At 38.3% G+C, this 22,026-nt stretch overlaps 1 protein-coding gene across 1 annotated transcript; it reads right to left on the bottom strand.

Moving 5' to 3' along the window:
* Positions 1–9,345: 9,345 nt before the first annotated feature.
* On the bottom strand, positions 9,346–20,787 carry txnrd3 (thioredoxin reductase 3). Its single transcript, XM_067505004.1, has 16 exons — positions 20,419–20,787; positions 19,663–19,723; positions 18,297–18,406; positions 17,482–17,589; positions 17,168–17,240; positions 16,931–17,050; positions 16,656–16,798; positions 16,234–16,349; positions 15,411–15,636; positions 14,998–15,090; positions 14,084–14,160; positions 12,778–12,934; positions 12,524–12,631; positions 11,799–11,894; positions 11,580–11,714; positions 9,346–10,524 (listed from the first exon to the last, which is right to left on the bottom strand). Exons 1-16 carry the CDS (start codon positions 20,533–20,535, stop codon positions 10,462–10,464), a joined length of 1,803 nt encoding a protein of 600 aa, XP_067361105.1. The 5' UTR covers positions 20,536–20,787; the 3' UTR covers positions 9,346–10,461.
* Between the last annotated feature and the right edge of the window lie 1,239 nt (positions 20,788–22,026).

Raw genomic sequence — 22,026 nt, 5'->3', positions numbered from 1 at the left:
AGAACATCTAGGATAGAAAACACTGAAGTTGGCTTCCACTTTGGTTGCATTAAACCTGGTTTAGTTGAAATCTGTTAATGGATAACTTTGGTCTTTTTATAAATTATTCATATTGTCTACAATCTCCTGCATTTTCTTTATGCACATTTGGTTAGTTATCAACTTGCAGCCGAATTTCCCTATTTAGCTCTGCCATATAGAGCCCCGTTATAATAGAAAACCATAAGCCAGACACACCACTCCACTGGCTGACACATTTCTTAATTCCAAACATAGTGATCACAATAAATATTGTTTGTCGTAATTCCATTAGAGATCTTGCACATGCATATTTGACCAGCCATGGTACAAGCAAACGTCACCTTTGAGCATGTGAGGCAAAGTTTGTTAAATATACAAAGACCATGACTTTTGCAATGGCCCAGTGCTGGCTGATGTGTTTTCAATAGTTAGTGTCAAACTTTGATTAACACTCCAAAATTGTTGAAGACACAGTTTGTGAATTTGTTAAACGCAATATTTCATTTTTACTTACACATTACATTATCTGTAATAACAATGTTGGCTACATAAATAGGAATCGGTTATGGGTTGGTGGGGACAATAATGGACGGATAGATAGATATAACCTTATATATACCTGTACAAAACAAACTGGTTGTAAAGCAAAGGTTAAGGTTAGACGGTAAGTTTGAAGCTTTTCACATTAAAAGATAGCTCGAAGACTTGCTGGTAAGCAATAAACATGCTTTTATTTTGTAGCCAGAATGAGCGTGCATCCGCTTTTGCTCCGCATGGCTCTGTGTTTCTTTACACATCTTTAGTGTTCAACCATGCTTGTTAGTCCAAAATGTGACAAACTAATGGATTGTTTGAAGTAAGACATCTGCTGTTGATTTTGTATCCCATTAGTAGCAGTTAGTGTCTTAGTGTTTTCTTTAAAAAGCCCATTGATTTTGTATCTCCTCCAGTTTAATCATTAGCAGAGTTGACTGTGAAAGCTCAGTTGCCATCACACTCAGCTGAAACACAGAAGTAAAAAGATATTGGTCAGGTCACTTTGAAGTGGCATGTTCAGTAAATTAATGTTTAACTGCTGGTTTATATAATTACATGATATAAAATAAAAGGAAAAAAACAAAATAATTTTTAACTAGACACATCTTGGATTGTTTTATTGTCTATGGAGTTAAAAGTAAGATAATTTAGGTAGTACATTTTACGTGGCATTTAAATCAGTTTGGACTATTTGGATTTTATCCTTAATATTACTAAGAAACAATGTATTATGCAATAACTTTGCTTAGCAGATGTTTTTGTGAGTTATTCCACAGATAAGATCATAAATCTGTTTACACTTTAGTGATGATGCAATCTGGGTGCAGAAGTTGTCTGCATGACATCTGTCATCACCTCCACACTCCTGAAGCTGAATGTGGAGCTGCAGTGACAACTATTTTATCCATGAACCCACGTAATTGTATAGGAAATTCTAGCCTTTCAGTCTTGCCAGAGTAAAGAAAAAAGATCACTTAATGTCTTCGTCTGCCATAACAAATTCAAATTTCAACAACACCATAATCTCTGGATCTACTTTGGAACTTTGGCTTTCGTACAATGTCTCAGGCATCAGCAAATAAAAGACTAGGCTATGTTTTTTAAAAATAACTCAAAAAATACAAAAACACATTTGACACATTGTAGGTGTTGGGGGAATCACTAGGAGTTTAACCACTGCAGGACGGAGCACATGACTATATGAGGCTTACAAAGTTTGACTTTAATCTGGCATGTGATATGACTGCTCCCATTTTGAACCTTCAGGCCCAGAGGGGGTGAACCAGTCAGCATCTTGGAGCTCCATCCATGCCAAGACAGAATCCCAGGTTTAACTAATTAGCGCTAAACATGGCCTCTAACCTTCTCTGCATTCCTCAGGTGCATCAGATCCCTGGGAGAAGTCAGGATGGGTTGGAAGCCAAATGAATGATCAAACCCTGGCCCTGATTGCAAGGTGGTGTAAAGCCTGTCAGTGTTTACAGTCTGAGAAGGTGGGATGGGAGTAACCAGGAATCACTGCATATTCCCCCACCAGCTGACCAAAGGTCAAAGGTTACAAAGGCTGGTTTGGCATAGAACCTGCCAGTTTGAATCTGCTCTGTGAGGAAAATGATGAATGAAAAGAAATAATTATTAAGAGATGGAAAATGAGTCTTGAATAGTAAATTATTTGTCCAACTGCTTATCAGTAGAAGACTGCTGCAGAAAAACATGTAGCTCACTACTGGACAAATAAATGAGGATATAAAATCTCAAGATATTCAGCAAAACAAATGTTTGGACACCATTGCATCTGGACATAAAAGTAGCTTTAACTCAAAAGTGAAACTCCACCACATTAAACCTCATATTTTGCAAGGCCTAGATTTTTTAATTCAAATAACAACTTACCTCATTATAATAATTCTAACATGCACAAAGAGTCTTTAAATAAAGGTAAATGAATTGTTAAATGAGTGAAAGTAAAAAAGAGTAAATTTGTTTTTTGTTTCGAAGGAATATTCAAAATGTCCAAATATTTAAATAATATCACAATAAATCCTCAAGGCTTTTTTCCATCCACCTTGATAAGTGAGCAAGTTGAGGCAATGTCTACATTCCACCTTAATTCTGTTTTGCAGTGAAGAAAAGCACAACATCATTCAAGACTAGACTTAATAAACAGATACAATGATCCAGCAACAGTGGTTACGTGAGTCACAACATTTATCTTTTTGTTTTGTTTTTTCTTCTCACTTTCTGGTTTTATGGGAGTTCACACAGTACAAAAAGATGGGGATTGTTGTGTCCATTCTACAAACTATTTCCAGAAAAGTTGGAAAAGTGTGTAAAATGTAAATACAAAGAGAATGCAATTGTTTGTAAATCATCTTAAACCAGGTTTAAACCCACATAGACGACATACGGGTCCAATGTTGAAGCATAGACATTTTATTGTTTTTACACAATATTTTCTCATTTTAAATTTTAAGTGAGCAATATGTTCTTAAAATATTGTTGAAAGGAGTATCAAAAGACTGGAGAATAAACAGAAGAAAAAACAACGGCAATGATGGGTTATAAAAAGAGCATGCGAGGGAAGCTGAGTTTTATTCAGAAATGAGGATGGAAGTGGTTCATTACCACAGCAGCCAGAGGTTTTCCCAGAACAGGCCACAGGCTTTCTGAGGGTCTTGGAATAACAGAGCTTCGGGAATCTTACAGGAGCATGTGATGCCCCCCAGTGGTTCAGTATGTGTCTCTTCTTTATGCACTTCTATGCGTAAAAATAAGTGCACACACTGACTACTTTATTAACAATCTACAATCTAATGCAATCCAATTCAGCAGCTCGGGGCCCAGATAACATTTACCGTTAAAATTTCTCCGTTTATTATCGAAGTCATGATGGGTGGTGGAGTTGTAATGAAGTGCATTAATGAAGTTTTGGCCCCTCATTGATTTTAAAAAGGGTGGCTACAACTTATAGATAGATGTATCTCTTTAGTAAAGTTCAAATACTAAATTTACAAAATATTCCAATGTCTGTAAGAAGTATAAGAATAAAGAGTTTAGAATTTTAAGTGGTTTTTATACAATGTAAATTTTATCTTACATTGTATTAATACTGATACAATTTTAATGAATACTACTAAAAACAGAGGCACAATAAATCTGTGGTTAAAGCAAATGCCCTCAGTTAAAGTTATGGACCTGAATCCTTTTCTATGATGAAATAATTTCTTTGTTTAAACCTTTGTGGATAGTTCTTTTATAAAGTTATCATATTGAACCATGAACTATGATGAAATCAGACACTGTGATAATAAATATTGTACGCTTTAAGAACCAAAAGCTGCTGCAGGTGAGTAAGTCTGAGTAAGCTGCTTCACCAAAGGCGTTGCTCTTAGATTTGTTATATCTATAAATGAACATCTAGATATTCAGTTTGTGCCTTTTCTATTTCTCTTGCTCCAGTTCAGCACCCTGCTACATGGATGAGCATGCTGCTGTGACCCTGATTTTCATCTTTTAATTAAGCTCTCATGCATAGGTTTCCACTGAGAGAAACACCTTTTGACCTTTGCCATCAACCGTGTGCTGGATGAGAACTATGGTCAAACATAGCAAAGGACATTTAAAGCCACATAAAACCATTTACTGTTAGTTCTGGGTAAAATGATCACAGACAGTGCTCAAAACTGGGTTGTTGAACGCACAATGGAAACGGCGTCAGATATTGGAAGCAGCAACAGACTGAAGTCTGACATCAGTGTGGTCAACCTGGATCCGGTTTACTGGCTGTAATTGTGATTCATTTTGAATTATTGGCATTAAATTACAGAATCAAATTTATCAAATCAAACAATTTCCTGTAACTTAACTTGGAGAACCACCTATAGATCAGTGTTTGTGACATTATTGCTTTATTGCAATATTGCTGCCTAGCTTACAAGAGTTTTGAACTAAACCTCAGCACTTAATTATTTAGGCATTGTTCAATGTAGCTGCAAACCCTTGACCAGATCAAACCTTTCAGACTGTTCTTACCAACCTGAGGAACTATCCTCTGAGCAGCTCCAACATGGAGTCCATGTCAGAGTCCGATCTCAGCCTTTACCGCAGCCTCATTACAACATCTAAAGCGTTTCCTGTTATTCACTTTGAAAGAGTCTTCATCACACAGATTCCCAGCAGTGAGCAGAGTCAAATGTCTTCTGACAGTTAAGTCAGCAGGTATGGTGAAGCCCATTGGAGGCCCCAGCTCTTCTCCTCTAAACACCTTGACTCTAGTTTATCCTGAGAACCTTGAAGGGAGCACTGAAGGCTGACCACATGAGTGAAGTCCATGGAGTGTGACTAACTACAATGCAGACAGACACATTCCCATGTCTGTCCTCTGTCACTTCACTGACAAAATGGCACAGTGTGCAGCGACTAAGTACAGACAGAAGCAATTTAGTGATTGACTTGATTGTGATGGGATGATCCAACACACTACTTCACACACAAACAGGATATTCACCAGTTCCTGGAGGATCCACGGCCTCTGGGAGTGTCTTGCTTCAGGGCCCTTACAGGAACGTTCCATTATACCTAAGACACTGGATCTGTCCTGTGGTGGGAGCTTTGAGGAACTTGTGAGAAAAAAGCTCTCTTGAATGGTTTAAAGACATTGTTTCCTGTCAGGTTGGAAACTCTAAATAAAACAATATGTGTTAGGGCACCATTCCTCCTGCAGCTTTCACCACCAACAGCAGGTGAGATGGAGTTCTTTACATTAAGTACAATGTTTTTCTTTAGCTCTAAACATGTTCAACTTTATTTAATGGGGATATGGGGAATATCAATTAGTCCACAGAGCCTTTGCCCACGCTGACTGGAGGTCAGCAGCATTGAGCAGGAGTCTCCCTGAAAAGGCAGCTGAATGTCGGCATGACCGAAAAAAAACCCCACAACGAACAAAATATTGTACATGGTGTATAGTCAGTCACACTGCACTATCCTTCTAGTGTTACACGGTGAGGACATTTGTGAGACGTGGCTGCCATCTAAAGGCTGATGACTGTTAGCAGCAGAGTGTGCAAATAATAAGGGTACAGACAAAGCAGATGAGTCACATGATAACTAAAGATAATATACATCTGTCATAACATGAATATAAAACACAATTAAAATAAAACTGCATCTTCATCAGGCATAGGCATCATGTTTTCCTTAAAAAATTGTGACTGACTGTGTGACTCAGATTCAGATAAAGACAGTCAATGTCATCCATTAATAAATGTAATCATACTGATCAGCCACAACATTAATATCACCTGGTGGTTTCGTTGTTGTGTTGGACTGAAGGTCATGCTGGCCATGATTAAAAGGTGTCCGAACACACAGTGGATCGCAGCTTCCAGTGAAGCTGCAGACCGGTTTGAGAGCCCGTGCAGACCCCTGTCCACCACATTAAACCACCAGGTGGTGTAAATGCTGCCGCTGAACAGTGTGGATTTCAAATCCAGACTCACTCGATGTTTCTTTTGTTGGTAAATCATTTCCTGTGAGAACACTCCAAGAAATGCCTAAGTCATGATGTATCGACATTATATGAACCGGTGTTTCACCAGTGGCCTGTGCTGACCAGTGATGATAAGAAGAGTAAAGAAATTTGCAAGTCATAGCGAGACAGGAATGACCTCTGACTGACTTCTCATTGATTGCACATTGTATAGTCAGTAAGGCTTCGGTTTCCTTCTGGAAACTCCCAGCTTTTTTATTACGCTGTATCCTCAAAGATGCTATCTGACGCAGGAGTCTGCTCTTTTCAAATGGTGTTGTATCCGTGTCATTTGAAAACATAACTACAAAGGTCTCAGATTTCTACAGACAGATAATATCATATAATAACATATCATGCCATAATACAAGGAAGCAAAGAGATTTAACCAGCAAGACAGCGGAAGAGACTGAAGTCCACTGTGGTTTTGTAACTGCTCTAGTTCCAGTACAAAACGTTAACTTCCTTATTGGAGGGTGGTTGAGTAAAAAATGTCATTTTTGCAACAGTTGCAAGTTGGTTGATGCAACAAGGAAAATCAACTTAAAACTTTGGTCTCTGTTCAAGATTTTGATCTTTATTACATTTGTTTAGATTTTTGATCAAAGAGAGAGACACAAAACAAGACGCACAGCAACGGCAAAGATCTGCAAATTAAATACAAAGAGACTACAAATGACTACAGGTCCAAAGTTAACCAAACAGGAACAATATGCAAAGAGATGCAAAACGACTCCAAAGAAATGGTCACATAGATGTAAAACAAAGACACAAACTGACAAACACAACAAAAATTGAATGCAACAAAACCTTACTGCAGTCATTTTATAACATTACACAAAGAGAGAAGCAAACTGAAAAATATTTGTGATTTCCCAGATGGTCAAAAAAATGCAAAACAACTACAAAGTAGATCAAGGAAGGAAGTACAAATACATGTAAAATGAACTAAAGGAGCCACAAACAAGATTATTTTGTTCTGCTTTTAACTTGATACAACATCCAGACTTGTATGCATCTCTTCCTCCATGGTAAATATCTCCAGTCTGTATAGTTGTGCATTATGCATTAGTATTACATGGTTATCAGGCACCTATTAGCAAGCCCAGGCCTGTTTGTGTGTGCTACTGGAACAACAAACACCAGTGAATCCAATTTGCTCCTAACGCTGATAAACTGTCCTTAATAAAATGGGTATCAGCCCAATAAAACTCATCAAAGCCCAAGTTGTCATGGCAGCCGATGCAGGTGACAGTGTTTTCAGATGTGAGCCGGTGAACCCAACAAAGGCTTCACACCAGCCTGGGTGCTATTCATGAAGGCCGCCACTTGTGGGGACTGAATAGTACCACAGAGACACAGACACCCAGAGCAAACGATGCTTTTATTTCTCCACTGCTCTCTGATGTACATGATGGAAATAGATTGCCCCCTTTAATGGCAGGATTTTGATCCACTGTGCTTGTGTATGACCATCACAAAAATGTCTCTTTAGCAGCATGAGACTCCCTCAGACTATTAAGTTTAAAGTGGTCAGTAAACTAAGAAATTATCCATCCATCTTCCCATCAACTCTGACCAGCTTCCCTGTCCCTGCTGAATATGTTGGATGGTAGCAGGTTGATAGAAGCCTTTTTGTGAACAAACATTTGTTATTTTGACTTCTTATATATTTTAATATATTCACATATTGGTTAATTTACACTGCATAGTTTTCTATAGTTTATTCACACTACTTACTTAATTTTAAACAGATTTGGCCGCCATGAAGGGCTAAGCAGAGATGAGGCAAAGCAATTTGATTGATTTTAATTGTTTAATATATAAAGATGCTGTCGACTCAATTACCATAATATAAAATCACAAATTATCCAGTTAGTGTAATACCCACCGGATTACACGGCTATTTGTACACTCACTAGATATCATTAATATTTAATAGGAAAATATGACTAGGCCTAGACTATGAAGTGGTATATTTAGCTTTTATTACTGTAATTAAATTAGATTGTGTCCTTATTTTACTAAAGTATTAAAACAAGGCCACATATTACACTGTTGCCTTTTGTTAAATAATTGGGCCTCATAAGTCCAGCTTTTATTACAAAAGGAAGAGACTAGAGCACACTGATATATTTGCCTGTTTTACTGGTGCACACAATCTGCAAACAATGTCTAGATACACTTCATCAGTGTCAAACAGATCAACGGCATAAGGCCAAACCCTAGTCTAACAAGGTGTCCATTTGTGATTGCATAATGCTAGACAGTTTAAATCTATTGGATAATGATTGCCCGTGGCAATCCATTGTTCTACCAAATCCTAAGAGAAACACAAACGACATAAAACTTGAACAGCCGATCTGATAAAACTGGTGTTAGCTCCTACAGGAAACATGACAAATTGAGTTTTTCATCATTTCCAAAAGGTTCTAAAGTTTTCAAAGTGGGATCCAATATGCTTCTCCCTGAACCAACACATTCACAATATCACCACCTCTTGGGGAGATAGAAACATTCTCAGTACCACAAAATTTCACTGAAGCTACAAGGACACACACACACACAACAGTGTTGTGTTATAACATAGTCCTTTTAACTGTTTAATGTTCAGATGTCAGTCTTGAGGTCCCTTTGTCTTTCCAATGACAACCAAGCCAAAGGAAAATTTGAGTATGTAAATAACATATTACCACAATCAATTTAGACTTTATATTGTTTTTTCCTACTTTATGTGCACAATATTTTTGCACTAGTAGAATTTGAGCCCTGGGCACAATGATTGCAACAAAACAAACCAGAGATGCATTAGGTGGTTTGAATTAGAATAAACTAACTTCTCCTAAATTATGAGATTTTTCTTTTAATTATTAAGGGCTGTGCAGTATACAAATTTCAAAGTTAAAATCACTGAGGATCTTCCAATGTTTCAAATTGCTTTAATTGGACCTGCAAAAGTTAAGAGTTTTGTGGAGGTGATCTCTTTAAAAATATTAGTTCTGACTTTCTCGATAAGGATCCCTGATATACAAAGTTGGTGCATATTTAGATATCCCTGTTAGAAATGTTCTCCATAGTCTTGTAAGAATTGAGCAACTGGAATACTGTGAATAAGCTGTTCTGAATGATTGGTATCAGTCAATATTTTTATTCAAGAAAACTACTAACAGGTTGACAACCCTCAGTGTGACTTCTTCAAACCTGACACAAAACATGAAATGCATTCCAAAAAGAAAGAAAGGAAAAAAAAAAAAAAAAAATGTGAATTCTTTCTTTAATTCTTGAGGAAAAGTAGTCTACAGGGGTGTGACATCAATGAACAAGTCATTTATACAGATGACCTACGTCACTCACTGACAGCAGCAGTATACCGTCCTCTAAAAGACCAAATATGTATACAACATACACACACACACACACACACACACACACACACACAGGCAAACAGCAGAATACTACAAACAAGCATTAAATTAAGAATCAAAACTTGTTCTTGGTTTTATTTTAAACACACAATTCAGGATGCATGTTCCATTCAATTCTATCAAAGTGTGTTGATGCAGCACAACAAAAGTGTGAAAGGTGTTGAGGCAGAAACCCCTGGTGCCTCCACACAGCAAAGACAAATATTGACAGCAACATGTATACATTTCCATATTATATTAAAGAGCTGGTAGGAGAAATGTGTGGAATGATGAAAGCTTCACAGGCGAGACTTCATGATGACTTGATTTTTTTTTTTTTTCTTCTTTCCACACACACCAGACACATTTCCATCACAAACTAGGCTAGACTTAGGAGCCATGCATCTATTCAAAGCCTGATAGTCTGTCAATTTTAACCTGCCTTAATATTGTCCAATTCAGGAGGTAAATAACAAGTTACTAGAGTTGGGGGTTGGACGAAGGGTCCAGGCTCCCATCTGGTGCTCCTGCAGAGGGACATCGATCCTTGCTCTCCTCAGCATTTTGGGTTACAAGCTAGGACGTCAAAAACAGCTCAAACACACAAAACTCAGTAGTATGTGTGTTTGTACTCCTCTGAGAATGACACACTGATGGCGCCCAGTAGAAAAATCAGCAGAGTAACCCCGCTGTTCAGGGGGCTGCCCTCAATTCAAACTCCCTCAGCTAGAGACCCACACAGCCTCAGCTCTGGCTTCATCCAGTCACCTCTTAGCTTCCAGAGAGTCTAAAAGGATCATTTCCACTACAGACTCTGGCCAAGGTGTTAGATTTTGTCCTGAGAAACAACTGCACTGTGAAGCGAGCAGCTGGAGGTGAGGCTGAGTTTAGAGAATTGCTGGAATCTAAGATGAGAAAGGTTGGTAATTCTAAGATGAGAGCAGCCCACTAAACAAGCAGGGTTTAACCTCAGCAACCGGCCCCGGTGATGTCGCCACCAGAGCTCTTGGTCACTTCCAAAGTGGTAAAGACCTAAAAAGATAAGCAGACACACAACTCAAATCAAAAATATATCTTTTACAAGTTTAAGGAGTACAATTTGGAACTATTGATTGCCTGAAATGGCTGCTTTAAGACAAGGACCACATTACATGGTAATAGGTATTGCATGAGGGTCAAAGCCTGTTCAACTGAAAGTACAAGTAATGCAAACATCAAACAAGAGGCTCTTGAGCTGTTTAATGTGTTGTAATCATCAGCATAATACATTGATAAAATGAATGAGTAGTGCTTAGGATTAATGAGGCTAATTAATGCACAACATGAAACACATTATTAATTCAACAACAATGTATGATTAAAAGAATTTCAGAGCTCTAAAAACAGACATTAACGGTTAAGCTTTTACTTGTAACTGATTCACAAATTCAAGAAGCACAGGTTCATGCCCTTGGCCCTTAGCACACAAGTGTCCAGAAAACTTTTGATTCTACAGTTTTTCCTTCATACTTTAGATGAGACCCACTCTTGCACTTTGCAATAGGAAATGTAAAGGTGATGCAGTGTTGCTCGAAGAGCGCAAAATTAACACAGTCCTGTTGTTCTGGGGATAGTAAAAATAGCACCAGGTAGTTCCTAGGATATCAATACTTCAAGAGACCAGTGAAATTAACCGATCTGGCTGTGGCAGACGGAGCACACAGCACAGGTCAAACAAACTGACTTAAGGATGCACGCTATAATAAGGAAAACTGACGACGCGTTTTTTTTTTTATTCAGATGAGCACAGGGAATAATTAGCAGAATTTTGTTGGAACTAAAACATTTGGGACCATGGCTGTTAAGTCAGAAACGTTTGAGAGTATGATTAGGGATACTGTGGAATCATGTCAGTAAAAAAAAAAAAGTTAAATCTGTCAAACTGAAGACAAGTGGGTTTGTCTTTAAATGACCAAAGTCTAATAATAACCCATAGCCAAGCTAAGCCATAGTCAAAGTCTGATTACTACAGAACTAATCTACAAACCCCTACAGAATGCAAGGTAAAACTGATATACTGGCACATAATAATAGCGCTCTGCTTTTACCTCAGCACATGTTGGGTGGATGCCAATGGTGTTGTCCAGCTGCTCTTTGGTGACTCCACATTTCATGGCTGCACCGTAGCCCTGTGTCACCTCTCCTGCATTTGGCCCCAGGTAGTGGAACCCGATGACTCGATCCTACAGTGTGACAGCAACATTAAACATCATCCATGTGACACATCAAGGAGCTACTAGTCTCATTAGAAATAAAAATGTGCTTACACTGTCCAGTTTATTGCAGATGATCTTTGCATAACATTTGTTGTTGTCCCGGCCAGGCACAGTGAACTCCAGAGGCCAAAATAAACTGTGGAATATCTGAACACAGACCAGAAATGCAGTGATGATCCATGAGGTTGTACACAATGATTTTAGTAGAACTCTTGTTAAAATTTATTTTACTTCAGCCAGCCACTGGGTTCAGTCAAGGGACATCACTAATCCAGTTAATTTTATACTATATTAATTTTATACCAATTTTAAATGTAATTTTAGAACACTTAATTTTATTTGTATGTATTCTTTGTATGCCCATCTTTTGCATTTCATGCAAAAGAGCATAATACAAATACTGTTTCCAATTCAACTGTGCGTAGACATCTAGGGCCTTCCCCCTTACGTGCAATTCTCTTAACTGGTGACTAAATATGGAATCACATGTGTCATTTATCAGACAACCCTCTTGTCTGTCTGGCTAATTGAGATAGCTGTAAATGCTTGAGTGATTAATTTTTTTTAATTAATTTCTCTTTGTTAAGTTGTGTCATTTTTATTGAATTACTTTTTCATACCTATCTCTATATAAATTATGTTTTTTTTCCATATACTTCTAACAGAAAGCCACAAGCTGAAACTTCTGTAGCGGGTCACTTGATATCTTTACAGTCTGGTGAACCAGAAAGCTCATAAATTATTCAAATGATTGTTTGTGAGAATGGCTTTGTTACCTCGAGGTTGTCTTCCCCATAAAGCTCTATGGCTTTTTCCTCTGACAGACCACAGGATCCGTACTCCAGTGGGGTGAAAACAGTTGTGGGAACATTGATGTAGTCACACTGCAAAGCAAAGACAATTGATGATAGTTAGGAAAAATAAATACATAAATACTGCTGCTGTCATGTAAAGGTGCAGTGATATCTAAAGAATGAAAAATATGACATTATTAAGTGAGGCCTTGGCAGGTTTCTTAGTGCTGACTAACCTTGGTTGTTGATCCCCCGTAGAGGCGTTGTGCCAGCAGCTTCCCAGCTTGAATAGCCACAGGTGTCAGCTCCCACTTGCCTTCCAAGATGTCTCCAATGGCATAGATGTGAGGCACGTTGGTCTGCTCTTCATCATTTACTGGGATTTTTCCATTTCTTGAAGGTGGAACAGAGAGGCCAGTGAGCAATGACACACTTAATTAAAATTGGTATTTTTTTTTTGTGAAAAATGAGTGTGTAGACAAACAAAAACAAAATTGTTGCACAGCGGCTGTGTTATTATTTACAATGTTTACAATATGTACAAATGCTTTTCTATTGATATATTTCTTAGTATGCAGATACAGCAACATTGAGGAACAATGTAGTTTAATAAAAGTATTTTGAGATTTGTTATTAAGAGATTTATGGTCACATGCAAATCAATATTGTAGCAATACAGTAAAGCTGTGCTTGTTTATGTTTTGTCTCAAGTCCATGTAATCAGAATTTTTTTTCTCTGTTAATTCCTATTACAATTTGAATTTTGAATCTAGTTTGCAAAATTTCATTTAACTGAATCAGTTATGTTACATCAGAAGTTAGTAAAAGCCTCTCAGCAACTGTAGCTGTTTCAAGCCAACTAGTACTAGTAAAAAAAACTAGTAAAATTTTGCTACATTTTCATAAATGAAGATAACCTCTGTAACGCTTTTTTTAGAATCGGTGTTTCTAATGCTCGTTCATTTGCTCGGCACAAATCTTGATGTATAACCAACATGAAAGAGTGTGACTTGTGACGCAACAATATAAACAAATATGATATTAGTTAGAAAAATATCAAAAGGAATAAGAGTAGCAGTGTGTCCATCACAACGACAGATGTATTTACACAGGTCTAAGTTGATCCCTGAACCCAGCAGCCAGTACACTGTATGCCTGCTTCTTCTATACACTATGACTGTCATAAAACTGAGGCACATGACTCTAAGCACTCTTAAACTGGTTTCATGCTGCCGTAATCCCCGCTGGCCTAGTCATTCACAAAACCGTGAAAACACTGAACTTCCCCAGAAAAGGCTACACCCATAATACCTGTATTACATTTTTTAAAATGTTATTACAGTATGTTTAATTTAAGTTTTTGAGATATACTGTGAAGGGGCTTTCTCCTATTACTGACAAGAGCCACTAGAGAGCCATCAGGGGGCAGTAAATTGCTGAATCACGATGACTTTGCTATGAGTAAAGTCACGGATAACAACTTGTAAAAGGACAATTGTACACAAACAAATCAACAAACATATGATGAGATAATAAACTTACTTGGGGTTAACTTTGACACCTGCCTTGTCCAGGCCAATCTTGTCTGTGCATGCATCTCGACCCACAGCTATCAACACCTGAAGAAAAAAATATGCAATGTTCACTGACCACAATTGATTATGGAGAAAATATTTAGTGTATATTTAATTTTGAAGATTGGCACCAAAACACCATGGGATAGAATTTACTTTTAATTAAAGAGAAAATATACTTAATTTCTAGAGACACTACAAATACAGTCAGAAGCCTGAAAAGCAGTGCTTATTTTCATTGCCGAGTCAGCTAGTCAGTCAGCACAACATGATAGAATAAGTATGCTGCAGGATATTATTTTTTTTAATTAATGGTGTTTTGTTTGCAGCACGTCGCCTTAAAAACAAAAAAGATGCCTGACTGAAACAACATGCCCATTTGCTCACTGTAATTCCTGCCAACAATTTGAGACACAGCAGCATAATCTTGCCACACACACACACAAACTCACACTTTAAACTTTAAGGAAAAGAGGCAGTGTTAACTGCAGAAGCCAATATCAGAAAAATGTCAAAATAAAAACACATGATCTGAATCCAGGTTCCAGGTGACACCAGCAGTGCTCCCCTTTTAAGTTAGCAAGCTAGCCTAGCCCTGTAACAGTCTGAATAAGCAAAAGTTTAAAAGCTAAAGAGATTCAGTCTCTGTAGCCATTTACAGCAGCAGCTCTTTAAATTTCATAATGGTTGTGGCTTTCTAGGTAACAAATCTTCGAAGCACGTTTGAGCTGGTGATGTAACAAAAGTTGGACGAAATTGGAGAAAAATCTTATTTTGAAATAAACTTATCAAATAATAAAATAGATAAATATTACCAACAGCATTCATAAAACCATAAATAGGGTATTTAAGGAAAGGATGAAGAAATGCATGAGTACATACAGTGTTGTACTCTCCCTCGATGATTTCATCCGTTTCTGTGGACTTGGCTGTTACTTTCAGCCTACCAGGAGATCCTGCTTCCAGCTCCTCTATCTGACACACACAAACGTAAGAGAGTCAGAAGCCAATAATCTTTGTGCTTCTGTCATATATTGGATAGATAAGACTTATGATGCAACAAGTTAAGACAATAAACCTAGTTACAACCAAGTTCAAAGTCTGATAAATAGCTGCTACAATCAATGGAGGCGCCCTTAAGACTGCTTAAAATGCAAAATACATTTCTAAATGAAAATTGCTACATCATGTAATGTGATGGCTTTAAACTGCAGCAAGCCATATTGAAACAATCAAGCTTTACATTGTACTTTAAAAAGGGCTGCCTCAACTAAAGCATTGTAGATAACATTCACCTTCACAGGGACATATTTCCGGAGGAACTTGACGCCATGCTCCTCCATGTCTGCTCCAGCACGGTTGGCCATGTCCTGATCGAAGCCTCTTAACAGGATGGACCGGACCATGACAGTAACATCGAGACCCAGGCCAGCCAGGAAGCCTCCACACTCTAAAGCCACATACGATGCCCCAACCACCAGGGTCTTTCCGGGGCAGTATGGCAATGAAAAAAGGTCGTCGCTGTTGGACAAACAGAGAGGAGTTGAAACAACAGGTTGTCATTTTGTGTTTGTGTATGTAGCAGTTTTTTGTACTAATAAAATGGTGGATGGCTTTGAAATTTTTTGTGGAGTTGGCTTATTCAGAACACACTCTTTTTGGGGGGCCTGCACCTGTACTCCTTCTATTTTGCTTTAAACAGTAAATCATGAAGATTTGGGACTAGTCCGCTAACACAACGGATCAACTATCAGTTTGCATCTTAGTATATAAAACATACAGTACTAAAGAAAGAATTATCGTTCATACAGGAGTATCAAACTTAACAGTTGTGTCCTATGTCACAAAACCACCTTTGGTTTGAAGCTTTGTGGGATTAGTGAGCTACATGAGAAAATCTTTAGATGGCAAAAACAGCAGCATAATCACTGATCATAAGAAATCTGACAATAAATGTTAGCTAACATTTAGACAGGTGAGAGACTGTAGGATGCAAAGCCACTGCACCTGTGACAAGCGTATAGATCATTACATGGTGAGAGCCCATCTGCCGTGTGCTTTTTATTAGACAGTGCCGGTGATGGTAAATCAACTGTGTATGTGGCACTGTGCTTTCACCTGGTAATGCAGTACTCCTTATCTCCAGGGATGCCCAGGTAACGGGGCCTCTCTCCTGTAGCCAAGACAAACCTAGCCGCTGTGTAAAATGTCTCCTTCCCTCGTTTGTTTGTTGCCTGGGAGAAAAAAAAAACAAAAAAAACCAAGCAGAATCCCTGAAAGGTTATTAAAGCAAGGAGAAGGGTTCCTGTGATGTGAGACATGTATCTGAAATGTCAACTATCTGCTTTAGGTGCAGACATGTGACGTAAAGTAGAAAAGCAAGTCCGACTTCAACACATTATCAAGATTTTTGTAAAGGTTTGCACTGACAACTTATTATAGCTCTGGAAAATGCCTGAAACTACAACCAAACCAGCAATCACAGTTGAACCCCAATTGAGCACAATTAATGTACCTTCATATCCCAAGGAACGTTTTACCTTTATCTTGTGTGGTTCGATGAACTCTGCATAGGCGTTGACATAGTTGACGTTCTTGTCTCTGAGTGCCACCCTGTAGCCCCAGTTTAATGAGCCAATGTAGTTGTTCACTGCTGTCTTCATGGTCTCCCAGTTGTGTTTCACTGGGGTAAGACAACACCTATCAGTGGAATACCAACAACTACTGATACTCACACTTGTCTTAGATTTACCACGGCAAAGAGCTGCAATGTCCCCTCTGCGTGACCTCCTAGGACGCTGCTCTGAGCCATTACCTGTCTCATCAAACTCCCAGCCAAACTTGCGTGCGTCCTGCATAGCTGTGCTCAGCATAGCTGTCTGGTGCATCAGCTTCTTGGGAATGCAGCCCACATTCACACAGGTTCCACCAAGACCTGATCACCACAGGAGAGCACATTGACACATGCATTGGGTGAGTTACCAGCCAAACCAGATCACATTTTACACATCTCATGGATCTAATGAGATATCTTTAAGTGAATGCATCTTACCCCAAGAGGTTCCTTTTGGTGTGGGCACAACGTAGTCAAGTACCATAACCTTCTTCCCAAGCATAGCAGCTTTCTATTGTCAACAAATCCAATATTACTGTTACTACCATAACTAAATCTGTCATTTACTAATGGATATGGGCAACCTACATTCATAAATATATATTTAAGAATAAAGACTTATTGGCGCCAGTTGAAGCAACTCATTACAAAAACCTGGGTTTCATTCTGTTCCTCTTAGAAGAAGAAGAAGAGTCAACCACAACATTTCACAACACAGCAAAAGCCACTGGAATCAGCTTTCAACAAGTCACCTTTGAGCAGGCCAGACCTCCAGATCCTCCTCCAATGATAATCAGGTCATAGTCATATACTTCATTTTCCTTATTGAGTAGCTGCTGCAGGCTGCCATCTTTATGGGCCTGATGAAAATAAACATAATGAGCAACACATAGTTACATAATTACTTATTAATGAAAATTAACATTTCTTTATTAAGTCTTTCTTGCTTGTCAGTAATCCCCCATCAATCTTATTTACTTAGTCTTCTAGCGAGTCTCTAGTCACTGACACAATTGCAGGAAACATTGGTCAACGCAAAGGCAGGGCAAAAAATACATTTTTGTTGGATCTGCAGGGTTGCTAACGCAGACTTTCCAGTTGTCAGGAGTGTGCTCCTTATTTACGGTCCAGCTAGTCCTACTAGAAGGACAACAGTTTAGAATGTGTAGCAGCACTGAGTATCGGCAGGTACTCAATTACGAAGTGGCATCGGGACAGTCCTAAGTGGTACATTCACAAAGCCTGAATTATGATCAATGGTGTATTGTCATTGTTTATCAAGTTCTCTTTTTACTAGTAGTTGTTAATAGGCACAGCTCAACAGCACACTCTTCACAAACCTAAAAGTTTTTGTTACACAGTTACTTTTGTGCAATGTCAGGTGTAATAAAAGGTCTATTGTGGGGTATATTGTTCTACGTGTTGTGAGCAAGAACACACTGTACTTCACGGAAAAAATAAATCCATTTTTAATGTGATAAGCTTCAGTAATCACTCAACTGTCATTGAAACGTTCAGGCTTGACTGGACATGCTGAGTGACTCAGTAACACACATCTGTTTCTTACCTGCATTGTTTTGTCACAGCCGCCAACATGCTTCTTGTTGATGAAGACATTAGGAACAGTTTTCTGTCCGGTCATCTCAAGCAGCATCTCCTGGTAGTTGGTTCCGTTCTCTGGACAAAAGGATCAATGATGTTCCCATGCAAGTCAATATGGTTAATGAATCCTAATCATTCCATGTACGTTTCACGTGACATACTGTTCTTTAATGTTATTTTTATGGTTACTATATTTCTGTATTCGGCTTTTACCATAATCACAAGCAACTAGCCGTCCAGAAGCTGTGCTCAAATATTCACCATCTTTCATAGCCTCTATGTGCAGTACCCATCTTAACCCAGGGTTACACAAGTTTCCTAACAACACAAAACATCAATGCTGCTGTAGTTACCTGCAGTTTGACATACCAAATGATTTAAACCAGAAACTAAACTACAATCCAGATTATACACTCAATTTATAGTGAAAATACTGTCTTCTGACAACGTGAACAATGAATTGTGGATTTCCTCTTGCAGGCATAGACTGCCACAGACAATTTTCCATATATTTAAATAGCACAGTCAATGTAGTTGATGTTAGCAACATGCTAATAGTCAATTTTGTTAGCTGAAAGTATGTTGGTCTATTTTTCCTATCCATCCTATTCCTGATCCTAATTATGTCTAATCAGTTAATAACTGATCAATCACCAAGGTGTGTACATATACCAGCATACAGTGCGACAGAAAGAACTATAAGACAGCAAAGAGAGGTTGGAGTTTACTGAGACATGGCATGAGGCCAAGGTATGTTGAGTGAGTGACTCAGCATGTTTTGTGCGGCTGCAAATGAAGACCGCAGCACAGCCTGGGATAAAAACATCAATACCGATACACCAGGGAGGTTTTGGGAGAATCGGTTTGGATTCAACCTAAAACACTGAACTGCTTTTTCTACCTTGAAAGTAGGTAAACTGAAGAGATTAGTGAAGATCAAGTTGACAAACTGACATTACTGCTCACAGAAAATTGAAGACCCCTAACTAAATGTAAACAATGAGAGTTCTACATACTGTTCTACATGGTTAGTAGACCCAGAGAGATGTAAGCAAATCTCTGAATGCCAATGAAAGGACATTGTTGGCATCTGCTTTACCATTAGGTTTATTTGTTCAAAATAATAATCACCATTTACAGACAGCAGGTATTCAATTTTGTTGCACTGCTAACACTTTAACATCTGCTAGTTTTAGAAACTTTAACTTGCTTTTGTATACAATAACTATTATTCTGCTTCTCAAAAAAATTTAGCTAAACTTTGCAAAAACAAAATAAATTTGCACATTTTTGAGACACAACCTAATTAAACGTGAACGTCTGCCTCTTACCTATAAGGTCCAACTCCACCACACTACATTCGACTTTCAGCTCTTTGAACAAGTCCTTCACCTGGGAAAAAGAAACATTGAATATATATATATATATATATATATATATATATATCATTGTTTTAGTCACGTGGACATTTTTCTTGATGAACAAGACCAATATAACCTTCCCACTATGAAACATTAAGAAAATACTCTCAGAATATGAAAATACTCTGCACACGTTTAAAGTTAATTGCCAAACATATTTTAACAGTATAGATTTTAAAAAGTGTCAGTTGTGTAATTCTATGAACAGATGACATATTTTTACAAGCCAAATTATTATTATTTTTTTAAAGGTGGGAGCTGAGCTTTTTAACTAGAATGTTAATAGCTAACGTTGTACTAACGCAAATATAAACTTTAGCGTTAGCTATGAACACGTTGCGTAACTTAACCTTAACTTGTAAGCAGTGCGACCACCTTCTTAAAGACTAATGTTAGGTTAGTACGTTCTGGAGAATTTAGCAGCTACCCAAACACTTCATATTTGACTCATTCTAACATAATATCGGCAAGATATATGTAATTTCACTAACGATTGCTTTAAAACCCCAATAATACATAGTTCTATTTAACTGCCAACCAACTAAAGTTACTGGCTGCGTACGCAGCAAGGCGAATCAGTAATTAGACCGAGCCCGTGTAGTTCGCGGGAGAAGTTTACGGCAGAAGCTAGCAAGCTTTGTCCCTTTGACGAACCAAAACCCGTACCTTCAGACAGAACGGACAGTAGCTTTTGCTGAAAACCACCACCGGATTGGAGTCAATAAGCTGCTGTATCCGAGATTTGAGTTCATTCTTGCCGGTGTCATTCTCGACGGGAGGCATTTTCAATCTGTTTCCGTCTGCCTGCGCCAGGCAAGCTTCGACAGACGTCTGAGTAGAGGTTGAGGAAAAACCCAAAATTAAGCCACACTAAATCTTTCTCTCAGTGAATATACAAATGTCCCTCAGCCGTTTCACTAAGAACAACCCAAAGACACAGCAGCCGAGCCTCGAAGCTGACCTCTCTCTCAGCTGTCGGCAGATAGTGAACCAGCCGCGCCAAAGCTCTTTTACCAAGTCTTCTCTTGCGTCGTCGGGTGCACTCGATCTGGCTCTCCTTGGTCGCCGTTTAGTATTGATAAACGTTGTAAATTGATATAACCCCGCCCATACGGCAAACCCTGTAATTTAAAACGCACGTACCTTAAAAAAACGTCACAGGGTTACTTAATTACATGCCGCAAAAGCACAAAACTAGAATTCCGGTAAACTATTTCTATTACAACCTAAATATTTTAGAGCCAGGGCGTGCTTGCTTTGAAAATATAGACATAATTGCAAGTGGGGCGGCGACCGCCGAAATAAAATTACTTACATAAAATGACAGAAAATGACTTATAGGGGCTTCTGGATCGAGAAAGAACAAATAGCTGGTTATTTAGCGCCATCCGCCGATGAAAGTAGTGAACGACGGGGATCAAAAAGTGCATCCCTGTCACCACAGCTGTTTTCCCACCACTGAGAAAAAACAGGCTCGTAGAGGTGAACTGTGCCTGATAAGCCGGACTAAGGTAGTAAAGCTGCCATAAAGTAGGTAACAAATAGATCCCAGGAGGTCTGATCCATAATGCATAAAAAGTCACAACATGATTATCACAGATGATGCACTGTCTTCATGGCTTAGTTATGTCTGTTCCAACTGACAGAGATACACTTTAAATTCTCAGATAATGTGTTTATGGTTTAACCTCCATATAACTCATACGTAACATTAAATGGATTAAAAGCCATGAAATATGAAACGACATAAATGCAAAACAATCAGTCAAAATACACAGGTACAATACATTTTCATTATTGATCTGCTGTTTAGACTGTCAGGACTTCACATGTGCACATGCCACTTTCCAAAAAACCTCTGTGAGACTTAAAACTTTTATTTCATATGTTTTAGAACTAGATAGTTAGCAGAAAAACAAATATGTGAACTATCAATAATTTATTCAGGCAAATCACAGCATTTGTTTTGTTCAGTAAATATTTCTTTATATAGTGAAAACTCTCACTATAATAAAATGTAATGATTTTCACACAAACAAAAGAGGTAACGTGTGAATAAAATCTCATGTTGTTGAGTCAACACCTGAACCAATCAGCTCAGGCGAGAGCCAGGCGTTTCCCATTATTCCCCGAGGTTTTGCAATCAGTGGGGAGTGACTGCAGCCGCCTTAATCTCACAAAGTTACTGTAACCAAGGTCCCCTCTTTTCTGCTTTTAAAAAGGCTAGAAGCTAGACTTTCTCTCTTTATTTGAATTAATTTAATTTGTTGTCTG

This window comes from Channa argus, chromosome 5, assembly GCF_033026475.1.
Source record: "Channa argus isolate prfri chromosome 5, Channa argus male v1.0, whole genome shotgun sequence".
Lineage (NCBI taxonomy): Eukaryota > Metazoa > Chordata > Actinopteri > Anabantiformes > Channidae > Channa > Channa argus.
Note: the sequence above shows the minus strand (reverse complement) of the source record. Positions and strands in the feature narration are given on the sequence as shown.